Consider the following 22,967-nt stretch of genomic DNA (forward strand, 5'->3'; position numbering starts at 1 on the left):
TCTTAACTGTACCTTCTTTTGTGTGTTACCTTTCATCTATGGCATCCTCCTTCATGGTTGATTGTAGGATGGCTACCAGAGCAATGGCGGTTTTGCTTTCTTGTACATGCCCACCTGAAGAAACAGTTGTTCTCTTGAAATGATCTCAAGATACTGTGTTTTTTCATTTGCAAGTAAAATTCAAATAGCTGTTACCAAGGGGAATTAGTGGTGCCTGGATTTGAATGCATGCAAGCATAAGCCTCCAGCAACCTCTCCTGGTTCTCATAGTCCAGAATTGGGTCACATGCCCATTCCTGAACCAGCCGTTTATCTGGGACTACCCCTCCATCAGTTAGGCCCACCCCTGAGCTGACAGATCAGCAAACAGCATTGCTGTGGCTCAGTAGGCCAGGAGTGAAATGGATGTGGGACAGGCAATCACCATGTTCACTCCAGCCCATAGGTTATGATGGCTTGAGGAGTGAGCCATCTGTTTGGTATTTCCTCTTAGCTCTAAACCTAAAAAGATGGCGGGCGTGAAGTTGCCCTTGTCTTTAGGAAAATTAAGCAAATTGACATTTTTGCATTTTTGTCATTTGCAAGTAAAATTCAGGGGAATTACCGCCAAATGTGTGGTGATTTCTGGATTGGGTTGCATGTATCAGTCAGTTGGGCAAGGAAGAGAGGAAAAGGTTAGGAAGAGGAGCTATGCTGTAAGCACATGGTGCATGATTTGGTCCTTAATGGTGTGTCACAGACTTAGAACAACTAAAAAGGAGAGGGCAGCTGGAACATTTCCTGAAAGGTAATCAGTAAGGTAATAAAGGGAATTTTTCAAAGTCAGTTTTGTTTTCCCCATGCCATTTTTTAAATGAACAAATACTGCCATATACCCCTTCACAATGAAGTCTCCTAAATGAGATTCTTTAAAATGAAAATGTGTGTATGTTAGTATAAAATCAGAGGGGAAAATACAGAATCTAAGAAGAGCATTAAACATTCTTGTATCTTGAGATTATTTTTAACTTATGTAGGATTTTGAAGTGGTTTGTTACAGGTGGGGATCCTGAGGCCTTGTTTAAGTGTTTTACTAGAAACAAGGAAATGGTATAGCTATTGAGGAGAGAGATTTTTGGTTTTGCTTTGTTGTTGTTTATTCCTCTGCAGTTTAACTAATTGCATAACGTAAGATGTAGTTGTCTACATCTTAGGTAGATGAGTTATATGCCTCACGTTAGGTATATAACTTTTTTCCTGCCCATTTGTTCCTGTATCCTGTTTACTAATAAAGTAATTCATGGAATGGATGGAAATTTCAAAGAATGGAGAATGGTATTAAGTACACAGCTGGATCCCCTCCCCATTCTTTACTCTGAGTGAATGTAGTTGCTTATTTTTAATTATTTGGATAGTTAGCACTAATTATACATTACATACTTATATCTTGATTTGTGAACTTTACGAGATATCTCCTGACTTGTTCATATGAGGCAGTGTAGCATGGGTGGTTAAGAACACAGGTCTCAATTCAGACAGCTTGGCTTCTAATCCTCTGCTGCTTCTAACCTACATGGCCTTGAGCAAGTTATTAAGCTATTCTTTGCCTCAGTTTCCTTGTTTATAAAATGGACATAATAACAGGACTTACCACATGTGATAATTTGAACATTGAATTTAAAGATTCATGTAAACTGTTTACAAGAGTATCCAGCACATAAGTGCTCACAATAAATGTTGGCTGTTTCTGGTACTGCTGTTTTTTTCTTTTTCTTTTTTTTAAGCACAGGGTCTCACTCTGTTGCCCAGGCTACAGTGCAGTGGCACAGTCATTGTTCACTATAACCTCCAACTCGTGGGCTCAAGCAATCCTCATATATACACACATATATATGTATGTATATATACACACACATATGTGTATATATGTATGTATATATACATACACACATGTGTATATATGTATGTGTATATATGTATGTGTGTGTATATATATATTTTTTTCTTTTAAAGTTTTTGAGACAAAGTCTTGTTCTGTTGTCCAGGCTGGAGCACAGTGGCACGATCTCAGCGTACTGCAACCTCTGCCTCCTGGGTTCAAGCAATTCTTGTGCTTCAGCCTCCTGAGTAGCTGAGATTACAGGTGTGCACCACCATACCCAGCTAAATTTCTGTATTTTTGGTAGAGACAGAGTTTCACCATGTTGCCCAGACTAGTCTCGAACTCTTGAGCTCAAGCGATCCCGATCTGCCCACCTCTGCCTCCCAAAATGCTGGGATTACAGGCGTGAGCCACTGTGCCCAGCCTAGTTTTAATTTATATTTATTTATTTATTTATTTGTTAGAGACAAGGTCTTGCTCTGTTGCTCAGGCTGGAGTTCCATGGTGTGATCATAGCTCACTACAACCTCAGCTCCTGGGTTCAGTGATCTTTCCAGCTCAGCCTTTCGTGTTGCTAGGACTACAGGCATATGCCACCACGCTTGGCTAACTTTAAAAAAAAATTCTTGTAGAGATGGGGTCTTGCTGTGTTGCCCAGGCTGGTCTTGAACTCCTGGCCTCAAGCACTTCTTCTGCCTCAGCCTCCCAAAGTGTTGGAATTACAGGCATGAGCCACTGCACCCGATCTACTACTGTTAACATAATGAAAGATAAGGCCTCTGCTTACTTCATTCTCCTTCCACAATTTGTAAAATTAATTTTATTTCTATATGTAACATTAAATAATGTATTAGACCTTTTATTTCCCCAACAGCATAAGATAATATATCTTAACTTCCTGCTCTAAGTGATGAAGAAAGCACTACTCATTCTTACTTATTTATTTATTTATTGTTATTTTTTTGAGATGGAGTCTCATTCTGTCGCCCAGCCTGGAGAGCGGTGGCGCGATCTTGGCTCACTGCAACCTCTGCCTCCCGGGTTCAAGCAGTTCTCTGCCTCAGCCTTCCGAGTAGCTGGGATTACAGGCTCCTGCCACCACACTCGGCTAATTTTTGTATTTTTAGTAGAGACGGGGTTTCAGCATGTTGGCCAGGCTGGTCTTGAACTCCTGACCTCGTGATCCATCTGCCTCGGCCTCCCAGAGTGCTGGGATTACAGGTGTGAGCCATCGCATCTGGCCTACTTCATTCTTTTATATTTGATTTCCACTAGTTATAATATACTTTTGCATCATTAGGTGCATTCTTTATGGATTGTGTCCTTCAAGGAATTGGTCCATTTCATCTGGGTTATCAAATTTATGGGCATAGAATTGTTCATAATGTTCCTTTATTCCTTTAATGTCCATGGGATCTGTAGTGATGGCATCTCTTTCATTTCTGATATTAATAATTTGTGTCCTCCCTCTTTTTTCCTTAGCCTGGCTAGAGGCTTGTCAATTTTATCGATCTTTTAAAAAACCAGATTTGGGTTTCATTGATTTTTCTTTATTGATTTCCTGTTTTCAAGTTCATTGATTTCTGCTATCGTATTTATTATTTTTCTTCTGCTTATTTTGGATATTGTTTGCTCTTCTTTTTCTAGTTTGCTAAGATGTAAGGTTAGATTATTGATTTTAGGTCATTTTTCTTTCCTAAAATATGTATAGTACTATGAATTTCCCTCTAAGCACTTCTCTTGCTTCATCCTATAGTGTTTAATAAATTATATGTTCACCTTCACCTAGTTAACATATTTTTAAATTTCTCATGAGATTTTGTATGTTACCCATTTGTATACCATTTTGGGATTTTTCCAGCTCTCTTTCTAGTATTGATTTCTAGTTTAATTTCATTATGGCTTAAGAGAAGACACTGTATGATTTTTATTTAAAAAAATTTTTAAGGTGCATTTTATGGCCCAGAATGTGGTCCGTTTTGGTGAATGTTCCATGTGAGCTTAATATGAAGTAGTTTACAGATGTCAACTATATCCAGTTTATTGATGGTGCTGTTGAATTCAGCTATGTCCTTACCGATTTTCTGCCTACTGGATCTGTGTATTTCTGATAGAGGAGTGTTGAAGTCTCAGACTATAATGTAGATTCATCTATTTCTCCATTAGTTTTTGCCTCACATGTTTTGATACTCATTGGTTAGGTACATACATGTTAAGGGTTGTTGTTTTTTTTTTTTTTTTGGAGAATTGACTCCTTTATTATTATGTAATGACCCTCTTTATCTTTGCTAACTTTCCTTGCTTTGAAATCTGCTCTGTCTGAAATTAATATAGCTACTACTGATTTCTTTGGATTAGTGTTAGCATGGTATATCTTTCTCCATTCCTTTACTTTTTTCTTGGTGTTTCTCCATCTTAGGTTGGACTGGGTGGCTCGAGTGGGCTGGAGTTGGATATTTCCCTTCTCTCAGGTTGGTTAGGCTCTGATAAAACTCCAATAGGCTAGGTTCTGATAAAGTTGTTTCTCTTGAGGGGCAGCTTTGTTAAGAACAACACAGTGCTCTGCATACTTCAAAATGGGTCCTTTTCCCTTTCCCTTCCCGGAAGCCCAAGGGGATTTTTCTTTGGTATTCACTGTGAGAATCTGATTGAGCTCCTGGAGCTAAAACTCACAGAAGTATGGGGAGCCCTCTGAATTTATGCCAAAAATACAGGGACCTATTATAGTGGTAATTTCTGTTGTTTGTGTCTTCTTCAGTACTTGGACCATGAGACTGTTTCAGCCACATTCATCGACAGCAGTGGACAGTTTGTTTACTCCCAGGTGACAGGAATTAGCCGAAATCCCTACTGTGGCTATGATCAGCAGACCCTGTCCAGCCAGGAGCGCATGGAGGAGGACTCCTTGCTGGCTGCCTTGCACCAGCAGGTTCCTGATGTGGGCCCAGTCCCCTTTGTGAAGAGCACTGACCCTTCTTCCAGCTACTTTGTCATCTTGAACTCTGCTGCCTTCTTTAAGGTGGGAAGCCAGCTGGAGGTGCTGGTTCATGTACAGGATTTTCAAAGAAAGCCCAAGAAGTATGGTGGAGACTACCTGCAGGCCAGAATTCACTCCCCCAAGCTGCAGGCCGGGGCTGTGGGCAGGGTGGTGGATTACCAGAATGGGTTTTACAAGGTTTTCTTTACTTTGCTATGGCCAGGCAAAGTTAAAGTGTCCGTATCTCTGGTCCACCCCAGCGAAGGGATCAGAGTTCTTCAGCGCTTACAGGAAGATAAACCAGACAGGGTCTATTTCAAGAGTCTCTTCCGTTCAGGAAGAATTTCTGAAACTACTGAGTGCAACGTGTGTCTTCCTGGGAATCTGCCCCTGTGTAACTTTACAGACCTCTACACTGGAGAGCCCTGGTTCTGCTTCAAACCAAAGAAGCTCCCTTGCAGCAGCAGAATTACCCATTTCAAAGGTGGATACCTGAAGGGTCTCCTAACTGCTGCAGAGAGTGCTTTCTTCCAGAGGTATGTACTGCTTTTTCTTGGGGATAATTTGAAGAGTTCTTTTCTGCTGTCCTTGTCCCATTTAGGAGACTTTCTGGTATTGGGTATGTGTTTCTTATCTCTCTCTCAACTTGGCCCAATTCAGAAGAGGTAGTGAATAAAAAATAAACATAGATTTGTATTTTTCATTAGTGTTTTAAAAGTGAAGCTTAGTGCTTATCTAAGTCCAAATTAAAGACCTTTTACCCTTGAATTTTTGTTCTTTACCCTCATTTTCCTTTAGAACCACATAGCATGTTTACACAGTAGCTGTGTAAGTAAAATCCCTTATTCACAGAACAGATAGAAGTTATCCAAGGGCCAGGTGTGGTGGTGACTCATGCTTGTAATCCCAGCACTTTGGGAGGCTGAAACGGGAGGATTGCTTGAGCCCAGGAGTTTGAGACCAGCCTGGGCAACATAGCAAGACCCCATTTATTTTATGTAAAGAAAAAAAATAATCCAACAACAGGGCTGGTAGGGCTGGTAGTCAGGCCGGTGTTTTATCTTTGTATCTAATGAACTGAAACTTTAAAAAGTAACATAATAACAGTTTTTAAAATCATTTGAACCTACTGATTAAAAAACTATGAATATGGCAACATTGCTGGGTTGACTTAATAAGCATAGGAAGTCAGGAATACCACAGAAAAGTATATTTTTTAAGCTAAATAGTTGTTGAAATTATTGCAGTATTGTGTTCAAATTTCTGTTTCAAATGTAAGCATAAAATATTTTCAGCATGATGATAAATACATGGAATAATGTGTAGAAAGGAATATGGAACCAGTATGAATTAAAATTTGTGTTTTCTTCAACATTCCATAACATCACTAAGAAATAAAAAATTATAAAAGCTACATGGTTGAAAAGTACCGTTCTGGCCAAGCGTGGTGGCTCATGACTGTAGTCCCAGCACTTTGGGAGGCTGAGGTGGGAGGAAGGCTGGAGCCCAGGAGTTTGAGGTTGCAGTGAGCTGTGATCACAATTACACTACAGCCTGGAAAACAGAGTGAGACCCTGTCTCAACAAAAAAGTACAATTGTTTGAAAGAATGTATGCATGTTTTTTACTTTTTAGTGAAATACATTGTTTTTAAACATTCCTTGGTAGAGAGAATTTTTTTGTTGGATAAAAGGGAGGTATTTTTGTTAAGGATATCTGGGCACCCTAAAAAATTTCATACTTATGTCCACTCATTACCGTATGGGAGAAAAGTTGCTACCATAAAATACGTGGTTTGTAGGAGCTCCTAAAATAAAACCCTTTAGTTTTCTACCCTGAAGTCAGCTTTTGGTCATACCAGGTTATGTACATATGTAGTGGATTCATGCCATACTTTTAGGAGGCCAGCAGAGGGAGCACTACTCAATGTACAGTGTTTACTGTACTGCTGAGAAGACTAGTATTTTCTATGGCTCAGTACAAAATGAAAACAAAATTAAATTTCACAACTCCTCAAAACAAAACCAAAACAAAATTTTTCATCTTATTCCTGGGTTCAGGTTTCAGACATGCTATTTATTAGTGACTGAGCAGATTATTTTATTTCTGTGTACTTTTTTGCCTATATATGAAGACTACTCAATTACCCTTATTTTAGAGGGTTGGTTGGTTGGTTTGTTTTGCAACAGTGTCTCACTTTGTCATCCAGGCTGGAGTGCAGTGGCATGATTGCAGCTCGCTGCAGCCTCAACGTCCCGGGTTCAAGGGATTCTCCCACCTCAGCCTCCCGAGTAGTTTGGACTACAGGTGTGCGCCACCACACCCAGCTAATTTTTGTATGTTTTGTAGAAATGTGGTTTCACTGTGTTGCCCAGGCTGGTCTTGAACCCCTGGGCTCAAGTAGTCCTCCTGCTTTGTCCTCCCAAAGGGCTGGAATTACAGATGTGAGCCACCATACCCCGTTAGAGTTCTGTTTTTAGATTTTTAAGTTATTATGGATACATCCTAGTTGCACACATTTTTGAGGTAGATGTGAAATTTTGATACAAGCATATAATATGTAATGATCAAATCAGGGTAACTGGAGTATCCATTGCCTGAAGAATTTATCATTTCTTTGTGTTGGGAACATTCCAATTCTACTGTCATAATTGTTTTGAAATATATAGTAAATGATTGTTAACTATAATTGCCCTATAGAGTTATGTTGTCAGTCTACTTAGTGGCCTAGCAAAGAGGAAGAAGCATAGTAATTTACTCAAATTCCATGTGGAAAATAGAGAAAGTTTAGAGAACTAAATTAGCGTAAAACTTAAAAGTATTTCTGACTGTAAATTCTACCATTAAAAACAAAAAAACACCCGTGAACCCACAAGGATAAAATAATGTGTTTGTCCCTGCCCTTGCTTGCATGTCCTGGGTGAGGTTGGTTGATGGTACATTGTTGTAGAATAATTGCAGAATTTTATTTACCTGGAAGTTTGCTGAGAAAACAATGTTTGAGGTGGTGTAAGTTTTTGGAAAGCAAACATTTGACAGAGTCCTCATAATTGATTTTCATTTTCCATCCTTTATTCTGTTAAAGTTCTGAAATATTGCGTAAGGCCATCTGAAAAGAAAAAGAAAAAAATTGAAATTGATTTTTTGGGGGATCTTTGGGTGTACTGTTTTGAGCTCATGGCCCAAATATGTTGAGCTGATAACCTTTTTTACTTCTCTTCCTTGGTAACTCATAACCTTACTTAAACCAGAAAGAATTAAGAAGCTTAGCCTTGGTATTTGGTTCCCTAAATGACAGTTGAACAATTAAAATATGCCATCTTTGTTCTTTATCTATAAGGGAATAAAAGTGTTACTTTTGGAAAGGACAACAGGGGTTTCCTTAAAGATCCTATTAATATAAGGGAAGGCCTTTTGAAAAAATGGGCTTATCACCTATGACATTTCCCTTTTATTTTAGCATGATTGCTACTTTTTTCTTTCTAAATTTGTATTTAAAAAATTGAATCTTTGGAAACATTGCAGGAATAATAACAATGAACTCATATACCTTTAACTTAGATTCACTATTATTGTTTTGCCACATTTTGCTATATTATCTTTCTCTGTGTTTATATGTATCTGTGTATAATTTTTTCCCCTGAACCATCTGAGAGTATGTTGCAGACATCATGGCACTGCACTCCATAAATATGCCTCTCCTAAGAAAATGGACTTTCTTTAACATATAACCATAATGATCACATTTGGGACATTTATCATTGTTACAGTACTATTATTTAATATGCAGTTCATATTAGATATTCATGTTTCTTCAGTTGTCCCAATAATGACTTCTGTAGCTATCTTTTTAATTTTAACTAATCTAATCTATGCTTACACAGTGTGTTTGGTTATCTCTTTAATCCAAAAGAATTCTTTAGCCTATTTTGTTTTGTACGACATTGGCAATTTTGATGTTGCTATTTTGTAGAATGTCCTTTACTTTTTTTTTTTTTTTTGAGATAGAGTGTCGCTCTGTCACCCAGGCTGGGGTGCAGTGCAGTGATCTCGGCTCACTGTAACCTTCAGCTCACTTGACTTCCTGGGGTCAAGTGATTCTTGTGCCTCACCCTCCCGAGTAGCTGGGACTACTAGGCACGCACCACCATACCTGGCTAATTTTTGTATTTTTAGTAGAGATGGAGTTTTGCCATGTTGGCCAGGCTGGTCTCAAACTCCTGGCCTCAAGGATATCTGCCTGTCTTGGCCTCCCAAAGTGCTGGGATTACAGGCGTGAGCCACCATGCCCAGTCTGCTTTGGATTTGCTTTATTGTTTTCACTTTCCATGTGATTATATTGAGGCTAAATATTTTGGCAGGAAAATTGTAGAAGAAATTTTCCTGCAAATATTTATACAGGAAATTATGTTTTTGCAAGAAAATTATCATTGTACAATAATAATTATATAATTATTATAACTATAGACAAGTAAATTGTATATATTTTTTCTTACCATAAAACTCTAAACTCATGAAAGTAGTTTATATGTGCTCTCTTAAAAATCACTTTATTTAAGCTATGAAATTTGATTATGCTGTAATGTGGCCAGGCCTGTACACTTCCTTCATTACTAGTTTTTTGTCTGTCTCCATGTCAGTTCCATGAAGAAGGAGATGCTGTGTGTTTTGCTTACTATAGTAGCCCTGGATTCTAGGACAGTACCTGGCTTAAGAAGCTTGAGAATTATTTGTTGAATAAACAGTTTTTTCTGAAATTGATGAAATAATAAAAAATGACTGCACATTCTCATATCAAGAGTTTGGGAAGTTAACATTTTATTTTTTTGTTTTTGGTCTAAGTACAAGAGGCCTAGTTTTATTGTGACTCAGTTTCCGGAATAGTTGCCTCGGATTTCCAGTGCTTTTCTCCTTACCTCCACCCTCCCCCACATTTTAATGCAGCCCTCCAAAAATATTTACTGAGTGTGGACTCTAGACCAGGGCCTGTGCTAGGATACAAAGATGAATGAGGCACCACCCTTGTCTTCGAGTAGTATATGTTTTATTTTATTTTACTTTTTTCCCCTGCTGCCTCCCTTGAGTAGTACATGTTTTAGTAAGGGGAACAGACACTAAAGAGTCCTGGTAATGATGAGCAAAGTACTGCATGGGTAAGTATCTGGGGGGCAAGTGTCCCCGCTAGGACTCCTCTCAGATCTGGAAAAGGCCTGAGGAGTCTGATACATGACTTAATGCAGCGTATACTTGCCGCCTGAAAACTAGGTAATGACAAAATAGACATTCTTGTCAGTGTGAGCCATTCTCTGAGTCCAAGGGGAGTATATAATTCAAACCAGAATTGGTCATTTTGGAGTTTGCACTCTTAGCAGTATACAGTGGAGTGAAATTTAAGAATCAATTTAATTTCTTTTCAGTTTTTATGTACATAAAACCTGCTTACTACAAGAGACCCAGTTTATTATTTGTGTTGGTTAACATTCATAAGTATATTTCATCATAATAAGGCTCCGTGAAATTAGTCATTTTATCATTTGCCAATAAAGACATATATCTGAAAATAAATGTTCCTGAACCTGAGCTTGTGCTTTTTTATTCCTCTTAAAGTGGTGTCAATATCAAAATGCCAATCAACTCCAGTGGACCTGATTGGGTAACTGTGATTCCCAGGAGAATAAAAGGTAAAAAAAAGAATAAGCTTGATGATTTGTTGTTTTTCTTACTAAGTGGGTTGAGGCTCTGTCGTTTCATTTATGTTGCAAAAACTTATATGCCATAGTTACTTCTGGGCACAATTGAAAATATTAAAAGTACTGTTTGATTAAAAAAATCAGATCTTATGTGCATAATTCTGAGTTTTGCTATTTATTGTTATTGTTATTTTATTTTTTTGAGACAGGGTCTTGCTCTGTTACCTAGGCTGGAGGGCAGTGGTGCAATTTTGACTCACTGCAGCCTTGATCTCCTGGGCTCAGTTGATCCTCCCACCTCAGCCTCCTGAGTAGCTGGGACTACAGGCACACACCACCACACCTGGCTGATTTTTACTTTTTTTTTTTGCAGAGACATATTTTTGCCATGTTGCCCAGGATGGTCTTGAATTCTTGAGCTCAAGCAATCCTCCCACCTTGGCCTCCCAAAGTGCTGGGATTACAGACATGTGCACGGCCAAATTTTGCTATTAAGCTCATGTAAAAGTTTTCTTCTCTTGCCAGCCCTCTTCTGTTTGGCTCCTCAAGAGTCTTTTGAACAACCTTGTCCAATATGATAGCAACTAGTCACTTGTAGTGATTCAAATTTAAATCAATTAAGATTAAATAAAATTCAAAATCTAGTTATTTAATCACACATGCCCAATTAACTATATGCAGACAGCATTTTCTGTAGAATTTATCCATCATCACAAAAAGTTGTGTTGGACATTGCTGCTCTAGAGATATGGGTAAAATTATCATGGAAATGTTTAAATCATCACAAAAAGTTGGTTGGACATTGCTGCTCTAGAGATATGGGTGAAATTATCATGGAAATGTTTAAAATAAAGAACATTGGGTTGGAGAATAGCAGCTGTTCTCAAAGTGTGATCTGTGGATCAGTGGCATCAGCATTACCAGGCAACCTGATGGAATTGCAAATTCTTAGGTCCTATCTCAGACGACTGAAACAGAAACCCTGGCTGGTGGGGCCCAGCAAAAAAGTTTTAACAAACTTTTCGGGTGACTCTGATTTATTGGTGTGGAATATTAATAGTAAAAGAACAAAATTCAGAGCAGTAAATGTAAATTTTGCAGAATAGATATAATTAGCTATCGTGATTTTTAGAAGAAGGGATGAATGTTACTAGTGAGGCTTATGCAGATGGTGGGGAAGGTCCTTCTAGCTTTTAAAAGTATATTAACTAATAGTACTCCACTCTGCAGATGTTGCAAACCCTTTTGCTGCAGGGGCTCGATATTTAATACATGTGGATCAAGCAGAGTGGATATTAGCCACAAGCCTTGTATGAGTGGTGGGGAAGGAACTGAAGAGCAAGGACCATCTCAAGGGGCAGCCTCTTTTCAGTTTCTGCTGCTTTGTTACCATGTAGAAACAAACCCTGTGTGGCCAGCTCCATAGATTTGTTTTTTCCAAGAGAAACCAGAAACTTTGATTTTTTAACTGTGATATCTCCATATTTTAGAACATCGACATCCAATTCAAGACTTTGAAAATATTGTATGGGCTAAATAAAATCTGTTTGGCCCATGTGCAGCCAGGGCACTGCCAGTTTATATCTCTTGTCTCTAGTATCGTATGCCACAAATATTCCCAGTCTTTTCCTGATGAAGAGCTGTTTTTGATTTACTTGAACCAAATGAATTACTAATTTTAGAGGATATACATATGAGACATCAGTAATGGAAGTATTTATCTTTTATCTGTTTGGGCCTCAACCCTGAGGTCAAGATGTCAGTAGACAAGGTGTCCTTCAGTAGTACTGTGCTCTGAACACTCACCATGTCCGACATCCTCAGGAGGCCCTGTCTCCCGCTACTGGATCTGTCCTTCTTTCTCACAGACTCGACTGGCTTGCCCTTATTGTGATGTCCCTAGGTGTCCCAGGGATGGTCAGTGGGAGGAACTTTGGAAAGTTCACCTGTACCTGACAAGTCTTGAGGATCAGCCAGGAAGTGGCTGTGGGTTTATGATGTACTCTTCTGGTTAGAGGGAAGATAGATTTGGTAATTCGTGAGCCTTTTGATATATTTTTAGAGGAAGGAAGTAACTATGAATTAATAGGAGCAGAATATCCTGGTTTTGAATAGGAAAACCATCTTGTTGTAACAGGTATATAACTGGAAAGAAAAGAGAAGGGCAATTGTTTTATGGACTATGGAAGGAACCCAGCTTGGCAGAACTTCATTGAATTTCACTCTATGGACCAGCAGGAGGCATTCAAAGACCCTAAATCAAGGGCTCATAATTTTCTTTCCTTCTTTTGCTTCATTCTATGTAAACATTCTATTTCTGCTTAAACTCTCACCAACTAATTTTAACATTCATCAAGGTTCCTCAGATCTTGCCTGTGGCAATGATTTCTGTGGAATTCTAATTGTGACTTTTAATGTCTCTCATTCTTTCAACGTTTATTAGTTGGAATTCGTTTGCAAAGAAGAGTTGTCCCTTCATTTTAAGTATTTATATCAGTGTAGACTCATGATAATTTCATTCCTTGGGTTGTAATCCAATCCAATTCAATCATTATTTTATTTTCTTTCATTTTTGCTCAAATTGTTCCAGTTTTGGCAGTTGGGGAACACTTTCAGTTTGGCTTCTTTGTGCCCTTTTGTCATCCTGTGTGCTGTCATCCTTTTGTTTGTTTTGAGCACTTCCTTAGTTTCTGGCACCACAAGATATTTGAGGCTTGTCTTGTATTTTCTTTGCCTTAGCCTTAGAAGGGATTTATGGTATTTCTACTTTTATTTCACTTATGAAGCCTATATTTTGAAGTTTTTTCCCTATGAAATTGTATTTATGTATTAGCTAATTGATATTCTTACAAGGTAAAATTATTGTTAAGATTCATATTTAGATTGCCTGAGATTGCCAGTGCTACTGCTACTTGTGGGCATAATTCCAGTCAAAAGCAAGGAAAAACAGTTTTTAATTCTAGTTGACTACCTTATTAAGAGCAAGCATCTGGTTTATGTCAGGTTTTCCCAGTGCCAGAATTACTGCTGAGTTTTCATTAGTACCTGTAATGTAGTCCCCGGATTATCACGGCTAAGTGGCTCAGGGACCTTGACAGATTCTGACCTCATCAACAACTTGAGGTTATATTTTTTGGGGGAACTTACTGAGAGTTTAGGATAAGACTCGATCTAATAGCAACAGTGTAGATAAGAACAATGAAGTTTTACATTTGTGTGTATCTTTGTAGCTATGGTAGGTTGAATACTAAGATGACTTCCAGTGATCTATGCTCTTACATAATCTCCTTCCCCTTAAGTGTAGCAGGGACATGTAAATATGATGGTATATCATTCCTATGATTTGAGTATGTTATATGACAAAGTTGACTTTAAGAGAGTGGCATTATCCTAGGTAGACCTGACCTTAGATCAGATAAGCCCTTAACAGGGGCCATGTTCTTCCTGAAGAAAGAGATGCAAAGTGTAAGAAGGATTCCATGTGAGGGAGATTCTTTGTTGCTGGTTTTAAAGATGAAGGGGGCCACATGGCTAGGAATATAGGCAACTTCTAGTAGCTGGAGAGCATCTCCTGGCTGATAACCTTCAAGGAAGTGGGAAACTCAGTCTTACAACCACAAGTGACTGAATTCTGGCAGCAACTTGAATGAACTTTTTTTTGTTTGTTTTTTTTGTTTGTTTGTTTTTGAGACAGAGTCTTGCTCTTTTGCCCAGGCTGGAGTGCAGTGATACGATCCTGGCTCACTGCAAACCTCTGCCTCCTGTGTTCAAGCGATTCTCGTGCCTCAGCCTCCCAAGTACCTGGGATTACAGGCGTGTGCCATCACACCCGGCTAATTTTTCTATTTTTAGTAGAGACGGGGTTTCACCATGTTGGCCAGGCTGGTCTCGAACTCCTGAGCTCAAGCGATCTACCCGCCTTGCCCTCCCAAAGTGCTGGGATTACATGCGTGAGCCACGCGCCCGGCCTTGAATGTCCTTTTTGAAGGCTTTTCTCCAGAGAACACAGCCCTGATAACATCCTGATTCAACTTGTGAGACTCTGAGGAGAGAACACAGTTATGCTATGTCTCGAACTCCTGACTTGCAGATCTGTGGGTTAATAAATGTCCCTTGTTTTTAAGCCACTAAGTTTGTGGCGATTGTGTTACACAGCAATAGAAAACTAATAAAATAACTGCCATCTAGATCAAGTTATTGAACATTTAGAACATATAGGATGTTTCCAGGACCCTAGCATGCACTTTACTATTCACACTATTACAGTATTGAATTTTCACAGTAACCCTTCAAAATAACTAGTAGTTGACCCATTTTATGGATGATGTGACCAAAGTCCAGAGATTTCAGTTACTGTGTCATCATTTTGAGTCCTTCTCTGTTAGGCTAGACTCTGAGGGTATAGTTAGGGAATAAGATGAAAGTTTAAATGATTTCTGAAGTCTCAAGAGTTGGAAATGTGGAGTCAGACTTAGAGTAGGTCCCATGACTCTTCATCTAGCATTTTCCCTACTGCCCCTTAACCATGTTTAGGAGATATGGCCTGAGGCAATTCTCCTGCCTCAGCTTCCCAAGTAGCTACGATTACAGGCACAGTGCCACCATGCCTGGCTAATTTTTGTATTTTTAGTAAAGATGTGGTTTTGCATGTTGGCCAGGCTGGTCTCAAAACTCCTGACCTCAAGTGATCCGCCTGCCTTGGCCTCCTAAAGTATTGGGATTACAGGTGTGAGCCACCCCTGTACCTGGCCTGCAGTAGTGAAATTTATCAACCTTCTAGTATACAAATGATGAAGTGAATGATAGTGTTTCATGTTATGCAGTAAAAACGAAACTAGTCATTTTGTGGATGAGACCTCATCTGATGTTGATTTCTAGAAAATGGCAGATAAATGTTATAACAAGTGGGACAAAGCTATTTTATTTTTTAAAAATTTAACTATCTGGATGCAGATGTCAAAGGGACAAAGCTATTTTAAAGACAACTACTTTCCAATTACTGGAAAAAGTAATTTGATATAGAATATCTTTAATTTAGTTAACCGGAAAAATCAAAGGGCTCATGTTCTGCATATAAAACTACTAACTGATAGCATTTGAGGGAAGGAAGCTCCTCAATACATCAGCAAAATGTATTTCTTTGTAAATGGTACCACCTCTACCACTACCTACCTCTACACTTATTGAGAAACTTTGTCAAGTCACTCTGTGACTTGCTTTCTTCATCTTTAAAAGATATTTGGACGGCTGGGCGCGGTGGCTCATGCCTGTAGTCCCAGGACTTTTGGGAGGCCGAGGCGGGTGGGTTACGAGGTCAGGAGATGAGACCATTCTGGCTAACACGGTGAAACCCTATCTCTACTAAAAATACAAAAAATTAGCCGGGTGTGGTGGCGGGCGCCTGTAGTCCCAGCTACTCTGGAGGCTGAGGCAGGAGAATGGCATGAACCCGGGAGGCGGAGGTTGCAGTGAGCCGAGATTGCACCACTGCACTCCAGTCTGGGCGACAGAGTGAGACTCCATCTCAAAAAAAAAAAAAAAAAGATATCTGGACTAGCTACTCTCTGAGGTCCCATTCAATAGTCTATGAATTTATAGAATTTCTATCTATATAGCATTCTTAGCTTTCCTCTGTAAAATGCAGAGGTTTTAGGGGACTAAAATATATAGGAAAGAAAATTAAATTTCTAGGGTTTCATAGGGGGAATTCAAGGAGTAAATTCAAACTCAAGCCATTACAATTACTGTGTAGCTGGGCCCTTCTCATATTCTCAGCGCTCTTGGCAGAGTGTTCCTAACCAGCTCAATATACACTATCCCCATTCCTCATCCTGCTGAGGGCTATCCCTCCCTACTGACCTTATCCCAAGCTTCCTATGCTCATGGCAGTCTCTGGTGCAGGGAATTGGTTGATCCCATTTCTTCTGTCTTGTTTTCCCCCTTATAAACTGTGTACTCCCCTTTGTCCTGCCTTTTACTGTTCTTAATTCTGCAGACAATTCCATACCATAAAATTAAGGGACAGGTTTGCTGCACATCACACCTCGCGGTCTTCCCTGCCCCGCCCCGCCCCACCTCAATTCACGTTGTGTCCTTTTCGTCCAGCTCTTTCTGGATGATTTAGGGAAATTTATCTCTCTACCTTTTTCTCTTTTGCTTTGTTCCATCTTTGGCCCAGACAGCCCTCATTATGGCTAATGGATTACATGGCATGACACCCTTTGGAGGAAAATGCAAACCATGGCTTTAAAGAGAAGCCAGGAAATTTTAGAGATACAGGGACATTACTTTCAAATAATAAAAAAAATCCCTTCTGGTTTTGCCCAAATCTTCATATCTGCTTTTACAACCACCTCTGTTTAAACTTTTTCCTTCACCAGCAATTTTCAAGATAACCATAAAGTTGAGTAATAACTCATTTTTATTTTTTTGTTTTAATTATTTTTATTCCATGTGAATAGTACATTAGGGGTTATATGGTTATATCATCTATTTAGGAGACTTTCATATCTCAGTTATCTTACATGAAATACATTCTGAGTTCCAAGAAACACCATTTAAACAGCCACAGACTGCTTAAAAATCATATTAAAATTGTCAGGAAATGTTTTTGTCCCAGTTGACCATAAGGGGGCAACATAGGTATGTGCATTTCATTTAAAAAATATGATTTTTTTTTTCTCATGTAGCATGCAGCATGTTTAAAGAATTAATGTCAGATTTAGTAATTGATTTGCTTTCCTTGACTTAGCTCTGGTAGTAAATATAATTAACATTTGAATGGAAATGGTAATTGTTTCCTGTGTGACATATATTTTTCTTTATAACACATATTTGACACAGAATAACCGAGTGTGCCGAATTAACAGTGGTAAAAAATTGTAACATCAAAATTACTTTTAATTCTCATTCTAGTAAATGTTTTCTGTGGGCCCTAGGTGTCGTCTCTGGAGCTCCCTAGCTATGCAGCCTCAATGTACTGATATAATGAGGGAGCTTTGCACAAGGTGCAGTAACATGTTAAAGCTACACTTGATAACATGTTGAGAAATTATTTTTGAACAAGCCAAGGAAATATTTACCCTACACCTCCCCCCAACAATTTTTCTTTGATAATCGCATTTGCCAAATAAAGCTTTTAAAATCAGCGTTCAGTTTCCTTTTCTACTTTGGCTCTGCACCTGCAAAGAATTAGCAGATTCCTAAGAAATAAAGATTAGATATGCACTCTCTGTCAAATAGAGCATCTTCTTTGGTAGGATAAAACCAAACTAATTTGGAGTAACACAGATAATGTCAAGTCAAATAAGCTAAAAGTAGTCACAAATAGGGGAGTCACTTAAATTTAAATTTCTGAATTGTGTAAGCATTTAGATTCCAAATTGTGGCTTAATAGGTGACTATAGAATGACTGGACTTTGATAAAGGTTGTGTAAGAAAATGATATAACCTGGTGGTTTCTTGAAGATTGTAGGTTTGAATAATTGTTAGAAATGAATAAATATATACCTTCAAGAAAAAAAAAAAGAAATGGCTAACATCTATAAACATCTGTTTTTGAGAAGTGATCTAGCACACAGTGGTTAAGATCACGGGCTTTGGGCTCACTTGCTTGGGCCAGATGCTGGCTTTGCTCCTTACTAGCTCAGCTCTGGGACCTTGGTCAAGTTGTTTAGCTGTTCTGAAAGGTAGGGATAGTGATAGGACCTACTTCCAAGAGTTACTGTGAGCATGTGAGATAATACGTTTGCTCAGAATAGTGTCTGAGGCAGAGTAAACTTGCAAGAAATATTAGCCATCACAGTCTGTTTTGAAGCATGTAACGTGTGTTGTTTCCACAGTGGCATTTTCTACAGGAGGTGTTAGGGCAGAAGGATGTTGACTCTCCCTCTGAAAGGTGTCGTTTTGCTTGTGTTATCATGTGTAGCTAGGTTACAACCAGGAGGTACACACTGGTGATGTATTTTTAGCATTGTTCATTATGTATAAAAACTTTCTGAACCTTTTGTATTATGGAGAATAATCCGTTAGATTGTCTGCCATTAGTTTGTTCTCCATATTAAGTGGTGTTTTTTTGGAATTAAAATTAAAATTTGAAGGTGGGATTCATGGATTCTAACTTTGCTTTTAATGGGCTAAAACAGTGAACTAATACTACTCTGTATGTGTAAAGTAATAGTCTAAGTTGTTACTTGCCTCGCAGGCATGTGGGTGAGAAACTGTTCTGTTCTGGGAGAATGCCGGGTAAATGCTTATGTCCACACATTTCCTTTGGTTTTGTCTTCCTTTATATTTGGCTTTGATAAAAACATGTAATCAGACTGGGCATGGTGGCTCACGCCTGTAATTCTAGCACTTTGGGAGGTCGAGGCGGGCAGATCACTTGAGATCAGGAGTTCGAGATCAGCCTGGCCAACGTGGTGAAACCCCATCTCTACTAAAAGTGCAAAAATTGGCCGGGCGTGGTGGCTCACACCTGTAATTCCAGCACTTTGGGAGGCCGAGGTGGGTGATCACAAGGTCAAGAGATTGAGACCATCTTGGCCAACATGATGAAACCCTATCTCTACTAAAAATACAAAAATTAGCTGGGTGTGGTGGTGCGCGCCTGTAGTCCCAGCTACTCGGGAGGCTGAGGCAGGAGAATTGCTTGAACCCAGGAGGCAGAGGTTGCAGTGAGCTGAGATCATGCCACTGCCCTCCAGCCTGGCAACAGATCGAGACTCTGTCTCAAAAAAAAAAAAAAAGCAAAACTTAGCCAGGCATGGTAGTGCGTGCTGGTAATCCCAGTTACTTGGGAGGCTGAGGCAGGAGAATTACTTGAACCCAGGAGGCGGAGGTTGCAGTGAGACGAGACTGTGCCGCTGCACTCCAGCCTGGGCAAAAAGAGTGAGACTCCATCTCAAAAAAAATGTAAGCAGAGGGAATGCTGAAAGTCCCTCCTTTCCTTTCTGTCCACCGATACCTTCATGCCCATTTCAGATCTTCCCATTTTTGTACAAAGGAAAACCTTTTTTTTTTTTTTTTAATTTTACTTTTAAGTTCTGGGATACATGTGCAGAATGTGCAGGTTTGCTACATAGGTATACATGTAATTTGCTGCACCTGTCAACCTATCATCTAGGTTTTAAGCCTTGTGTTTGTCCTAATGCTCTCCCTCCCCTTCCCCTCAACCCCCCGACAGGCCCCGGTGTGTGATGTTCCTCTCCCTGTGTCCATGTGTTCTCATTGTTCAACTCCTACTTATGAGTGAGAACATGTGGTGTTTGGTTTTCTGTTCCTGTGTTAGTTTGCTGAGAATGATGACTTCCAGCTTCATCCATGTCCCTGCAAAGGACATGAACTCATTCTTTTTTATGGCTGTGGAAAACCTTTTTTTAATCAGGAGAAAAGTCTGGGATTTGAGATCTGACAGCAGGAAATGTTTCCCACATGCCATCAGGCTAACAAATACATGGGCATAATTGTTTCTTGGGACATTTTTCATCTATTGTTGGAGGAGAATATTAAAATATTTGTTTTTCTTTTTTCTTTGCAGAAACTAACAATCTAGAACTATCTCAAGGCTCAGGAACTTTTCCTTCTGGGTATTATTATAAAGACCAGTGGAGGCCCAGAAAGTTTAAGATGCGTCAGTTTAATGACCCTGACAATATTACAGAGTGCTTACAAAGAAAAGTGGTGCATTTATTTGGTGACTCAACAATCAGGCAGTGGTTTGAATACCTTACTACATTTGTTCCAGGTTGGTACTTTGCCTTTTGTTTCATAACTCTTTCCCACATCAGCTTTGAAATAAGCAGACTCACTCCGGTGCCTGAAGAAAGGTTATCAGGTGAGGAAACATTTATTTCTGTGTAGGACTGAAGAGGTACCCAAACCCTGGAGAGATGTGTGACAGTTTCTGATCAATAGCTGTGTTGTGTTGTACTCATGGAAGCACTGGGTTCTCATTGAGGTTTATGTCACTGATGAGCTGTATGACTTTGGACAAGTCATTTACTTTTTAGGGCTTCATTTCTCCATGTGTGAGATGAGACAGCTGGACCACGTCACTTCACGGGTGTCTTTCACTTCTAATATTCTGGGTTGTAAAATAGAGGTGGGCATTTCCAGTTGTTTCTCCCCTAGTTCTGTCTCATCCAACTCCAAGTTTATAGTAGCTTTGAGTAGAAGGAAGCAGCCAGATCTATGGTGGTCCATATTGCATCCTTGCAGGAAAGCCATCCCTGTGTCATCCATTGGGCCTACCATTGGTGTGACTCTGAGATGGAGTTGGCTCCTCCTGAGGGAGTCTGGGTAAGTTCCAGCATTCTTAGCTTCTTGATTTCTCGGCTTGGCTCTGGGGCTGTTCTCCAGACTCAGAACAAAACCCCAATGGTTGGAGGCCCACTCCTTCTTTACAAGGGCATTCTTTTCTTTCTGGAAGGGGTATGGATGAGGTAAGGAAGGAGGGATCCTGAAGGAGCAGAAATAAAGACCCTGCTTACAATTTAGAGAGCTGATAAATAGTTTTGTGGGAACTGTTTTTAATGGCTATGTGTGGGCAAGGCTTTTAATAAAGTAAAGCCTGATGGTTTGTTGTGAGTTGTTTGTGATTGTTTTTATCAGCCGTTTTATTTATTATGTCAACTTAGTTTTATTGATTAATTGGTTGAGACGAGGTCTCATTCTCTCACCCAGGCTGGAGTGCAGTGGTGTGATCATGGCTCACTGCAGCCTCAACCTCCTGGGCTCAAGCGATCCTCCCACCTCAGCCTCCCAAGCATTTGGGACCACAGGCGTTGAGCCACTGCACTTGGCTAATTTTTTTGTATTTTTTGTAGAGACATGGTCTCACTGTGTTGCTCAGGCTAGTCTCGAATTCTCATGCTCAAGCAGTCCGCCCGCCTCAACCTCCCAAAGTGCTGGTGGCTCACACCTGGCCTCAACTTAGTTTTAAATTCAATTTTTAGAAGGAGAGGGGAAGTAGATATTGTCCCCAAAAGTGTAAAGTCAATTCCACTTTTTGTTTTGCTTGTTTTTTAAATTGAAACAGATATAACTAAGGTTTGTTTGATAAAGTATAAGCTGTACATTAGGAGAAGGGAAATACTTTGTATGGCATGATGCTAGACAAGGTTTGATGTGATGCTGACCAGTGAGGGCCTTCCTAGGTGTCTGTAGTTGCTTGCTTCTTAAATTCTAATGATGTAGCTTGGTATTTCCTTTGATAGCAAGGATCACACTGACTGTTTTCATCACTTCCCACCATATACTTTACAGACATATCTTCACCTGATAAAAATAAAGCCTGTGTCAGTGCTTGATCTAATCAAAAGAAAGTGGTAGCTTGAGGTTTTTATTCAGTTAAAATGGGGCTGAATGCTAAGTAGTAGGTAGGAAAATCTAGAAGAGAAGCCTGGAAATGCAAGGAGAAAAAAGTGAAACCTACTTTAACCCTTAAGAAGAATATATGACAATTTTATATATATATATATATACACACACACACACACACACACATATATACACACACACATATATATATACATATATACACACACACACATACACACACATATATATATATATTTTTTTTTGAGACGGACTCTCACTCTGTCACCCAGGCTGGAGGGCAGTGGTGTGATCTCCACTCACTAAAACCTCTGCCTCGCAGGTTCATGTGATTCTCCTGCCTCAGCCTCCCAAGTAGCTGAGATTACAGGCACCTGCCACCACGCCTGGCTAATTTTTGTATTTTCAGTAGAGACGGGGTTTCACCATGTTGGCCAGGCTGCTCTCAAACTTCTGACCTCAAGTGATCTGCCTGCCTTGACCTCTCAAAGTGCTGGGATTATGGGCATACGCCACCTTGCCCACCCTGTAGGACAGTTGTATTCTGATGTTGCTTCTTCAGAATTGACTGTGAGCTCCCTGAGGGCAAGGACTATGGCTTATCCATCTGAGCATTGCTGGCTGGTAGCACCTATAGTAGTGGGCACTAAGTAGGTGCTTAGGAAATATTAGTTGAATTGGATTGTCAACATTTACTTAAGGCACTTAAGGGAATATTTAGGGATATGAGACACATCTTCTTTCCTCATGGGTGCACGTACTAAGTGATGAATTATACAGAGTTTTTAGGAATAACAAGAACTCCCACTGAATCCTGGGATCTTCAGAATGTCTCCAGGCAACTGGACCTTGAAATACAACTTAGAGGGAGAAAAGGGAATTTTTAACTTGCGATGCTATCTGTGTTATTCTCATGATAGAGATGGAAGTTTTTCTGTAGGACATTAACATGATTATTCATCTACAGGGTAAAATTGAAAGTCAAAAGAAACAGGATTGCTTCTTTCTTTTGCTTATTGCAAAAAGAGGTGTTTGTTTTCACTTTTCAAAATTACATTTGAACTTGCTTTAATTTTATTTGTAAAAACATTCATTTTTAATCA

General features: G+C 39.4%; 1 protein-coding gene across 30 annotated transcripts in view; it reads left to right on the top strand.

Annotated features, from left to right (window-relative positions):
• Positions 1-22,967, top strand: part of NXPE3 (neurexophilin and PC-esterase domain family member 3) — a 72,605-nt gene that overhangs the window by 16,835 nt on the left and 32,803 nt on the right. For 21 of the 30 annotated variants that reach the window (XM_054480315.2, XM_054480313.2, XM_063661571.1 and 18 more), the window contains 3 exons: positions 4,620-5,374; positions 10,445-10,518; positions 20,066-20,272. In XM_054480315.2, coding sequence (XP_054336290.1) covers positions 4,620-5,374; positions 10,445-10,518; positions 20,066-20,272 — 1,036 coding nt within the window. Of the gene's footprint in view, positions 1-2,024; positions 2,123-4,619; positions 5,375-10,444; positions 10,519-20,065; positions 20,273-22,967 lie in introns of all 30 variants that reach the window. The other 9 variants (XM_063661579.1, XM_063661578.1, XM_063661575.1 and 6 more) reach the window with 2 other exon arrangements.

Source organism: Pongo pygmaeus, chromosome 2 (assembly GCF_028885625.2).
Source record: "Pongo pygmaeus isolate AG05252 chromosome 2, NHGRI_mPonPyg2-v2.0_pri, whole genome shotgun sequence".
Taxonomy (NCBI): domain Eukaryota; kingdom Metazoa; phylum Chordata; class Mammalia; order Primates; family Hominidae; genus Pongo; species Pongo pygmaeus.